The 3550-nt window shown below is 52.8% G+C and overlaps 1 protein-coding gene across 1 annotated transcript in view; it reads right to left on the reverse strand.

Moving 5' to 3' along the window:
* LOC106817362 (zinc finger CCCH domain-containing protein 11A-like) overlaps positions 1-3550 on the reverse strand; it is a gene marked incomplete in the record, with an annotated part of 28982 nt that overhangs the window by 13846 nt on the left and 11586 nt on the right. Inside the window, 2 exon segments of the mRNA XM_014822021.1 lie at positions 134-786; positions 1028-1220. Coding sequence (XP_014677507.1) covers positions 134-786; positions 1028-1220 — 846 coding nt within the window.

Genomic DNA, 3550 nt, shown 5'->3' on the forward strand with positions numbered 1-3550 from the left:
GCCTCTATCCTCCCATCTCTCCCCTGATGTGCTTCTCCCCCTCTATCCTCCCATCTCTCCCCTGATGTCCTTCTCCTCGCCTCTATCCTCCCATCTCTCCCCTGATGTGCTTCTCCCCCCCCACCCGTGTCACCCCTGCAGGACCATCGTCACCATCATACCTGCTCGTGGATGACGACGAGTCCAGACGCTTCCTCGTAGCTTCGGCAGCGACGTCATGCGCCGTCGCGGTGGCGCCCTCTGTCGCCCCCTGCACCTCATACTTATACGGCGACACAGACGACGTAGGTTTCAGCGTCGGTCCACCAGAGGGCGCAACGGCAGTGGGTCGCAATGGCGGCGCCGTGCTCCGCTCACTGGAGTCACCGTCGGAGCCCCCGTCCAGCGAAGACGACAGAGATTTCACGGGTAGAGGTGACGCCGTCGTGCGGCCGCCGTCAGGCGAGGCCCACTCGTGTGATGGCGACGCCGACGGTGTCGCCACCTGGGCGGAGCCGGGACGACGAGAGTCAGTGTTTTTCCGCTTCAGCTTGATCTTACGTATCGGGGTGACCGGCGCGAGGACGTCGTGGATGGGCTTCACCTCGCCAGGTGGCGCCAGCGCGGAGTCATCGACAAGTGGCGCCTTCACTCCAACTTCGCCGGTTTGCACCAACGAAATGTCAGTCTTCTTTTCGACGCGCTTGATTTTATCATCGGTAGATGGCGCCAGGTTACTTGCAAATATTCTGCACAACTTTTTAGATGGTGGGAGTCTAGGCGTTGACCGGTCTTCAGAATTTGTTCCTAAAGATAGTGAAATATAGTATTATAGTAACTTATATAAGTTCTAGAGAAAATGTTGGAATTTCGATTTTGGAACATTTCTTTTAGGTTCTATAGGCATTTACTCATTTTTGCTGTTTCCATGACTCTAAAATTACCTAAACTTTAATGTGGAATAGAAAAGGGATATTATTATAATAATTTGTTACAAATAAATTATTTTGTCTTTACTAATAATGAGGATCGCAGCATTGTATTTCACCTGTGTGTTCCTTACTGTCCGTCTTTTCAAATATTATTGCCTGGTGTCTAGTCCATTTGGGCACTTCGGTGAACAAAATTGGTTGATGCTTGCCTTTTCCAGGCAGACCTAGATCCGGTTGCGTGCTGGTCTCTAGTGGAGGTACTATCTTATGTCTCTTCTCGCTGATATCATGAAGTGACTTTACTTTCACCTGTAAAATATGAGACATGCATCTATTTAAACACCTTGTGCATATTTCTACATACATGCCAATCACAGCCACTTCATATGTAACTAGAGCACTCGCTCGGAGAGCGCAGACCTCCGGTACAGCGGGAAGGAGGAAAGGGGGAACGACGGGAGAGACGGGAGACGAGAGGCAGAGGAGAACGGAGACGTGACGGGAGAGCGGACTGAGAGACGCGAACTGAGAGAGCGGAGAGAGGGAGAGAGAGGAGCGGAGAGAGAGCGAGATCGAGACGGACGAGGCGAGCTTGGAGAAACGCGGAGAGAGCGAGAGAGCCACCACACAGCCGCCCCCCCCGGCCCACGCCCGACACGGCCACGCCCGAGCCCACCGACACGACCGGCGCACGAGGCGAGACGCGCGCCCGCGAGGACGACGAGAACCGAGGAGAGGGGGCGGAGAGCGAGCACCCGAGAGGGGAGAGGGGCGCTGGCAGAGAGCAGCGAGAGGGAGAGAGGGACGCGCGCGGAGCGGAGAGACGAGAGAGAGCGAGAAAGACAGCGAGAGAGAGAGAGAGAGGAGAAGAGGAGGAGAGAGAGAGAGTGAGAGAGAGGGGAGACGATGAGAGCGAGAGAGAGAGAGAGAGAGAGGAGGGAGACGAGGAGAGCTGACCGATGAGACGGAGAGAGGAGAGAGCAGCAGATTTCTTTAGCAGTATTCGGCCATCACAATGTTAACATTCGTTTTCCTCGGACTTTCCCGGATCCTAAACAATTACTATATTCGCTTATCCAGCAATTACCTAAAATCGTTCCCTTAACCCTGAAAGGACCCTATATCTTCCATCTTTCCCCCTGTGTCGTTCTCACCCCCCCACCGTGTCACCCTGAACGACTGTCACCTCATACCTGCGACCATGTCACCATTCCTGCGATGACCATCGTCACTCGATACCTGACGGGACCATCGTACATTCATTAACGGCTGCAGCAATCGTCACATCACCTGCCGACATCGTCACCATTACTGCAGACAGTCGTCACATCATACCGCTGCTACGCATCGTCACCAGTAATAATGCCGACCATCGTCACCTCATACTGCGAATCGTACATCGATACTGCCACGCCACGTCACCATCATACCTGCACGACCATCGTCACCATCATACCTGCACGACCATCGTCACCATCATACCTGCACGACCATCGTTCACAATATACTTGCCACGCATCGTACCATCATACCCTGCACGACCATCGTCCATATCCTTGCAAGGACCATGTACATCATACACTGCTCGACCTGTTGTGTGGGTGGGGTATTTACCACCACAGTTGTAAACCTCATTCTGTGTGTGGGTGGGGTATTTACCACCACAGTTGTAAACCTCATTCTGTGTGGGTGGGGTATTTACCACCACAGTTGCACACCTCATTCTCTGTGTGGGTGGGGTATCTTCCACCACAGTTGTAAACCTCATTCTCTGTGTGGGTGGGGTATTTACCACCAGTTGTAAACCTCATTCTCTGTGTGGGTGGGGTATTTACCACCAGTTGTACACCTCATTCTCTGTGTGGGTGGAGTATCTACCACCACAGTTGTAAACCTCATTCTCTGTGTGGGTGGGGTATCTACCACCACAGTTGTACACCTCATTCTCTGTGTGGGTGGGGTATCTTCCACCACAGTTGTAAACCTCATTCTCTGGCTGCCATGCACTTATCTGTAGTTGGCTGTCCAATCACACGAGAACAGATTCCGTTCTCCCCCATTTAATATGTGCACTACAGACGGCGCCAACTCTCACAGACGGTCGACACGCGATCAACGAACCTCACGACGATTCCATTGAAGGCAAGCACATCAATCTTAGGTGTCAAGAACTGATCGAACCCATCGCAAGCGTAACGGCGACACAGGTCACGCTGACGACGGGCGGGTCTCGCGATTTTGAGGGGTGCTGCCATCTAGCTGCAGAGTTCCTCGAGTTCCTCGAGCAGCTCGTCTTCGTTGATGTCCTCGTCGTTGAGGTCATCCACCGTGCCATCAAGCAGCAGGTCCTCATCGAATTCCTCATCGAATAACGAGCCGTTAGCTGTAGCTGCGAGGCGGGTGGACCTGCGAGACAACAAGCATGAGCGATCAGTATGAAGAGCAACATGTAACACGTGGAACGGCCCGCAAGAAAAATTCGCTCGGCAGCACAAGTAGTGTAACGTAGGTCTTTGCATCAAGCGAAAATTACACTGGCAAGAAATGGGAGTAAAATGAGGCAACAGGCACAGCAACAGTGAGAGAGCAAGAGGAGAGAGAGAGAGAGAGAGAGAGAGAGAGAGAGAGAGAGAGAGAGA

This window comes from Priapulus caudatus, unplaced genomic scaffold, assembly GCF_000485595.1.
Source record: "Priapulus caudatus unplaced genomic scaffold, Priapulus_caudatus-5.0.1 Scaffold1698, whole genome shotgun sequence".
Classification (NCBI taxonomy): domain Eukaryota; kingdom Metazoa; phylum Priapulida; class Priapulimorpha; order Priapulimorphida; family Priapulidae; genus Priapulus; species Priapulus caudatus.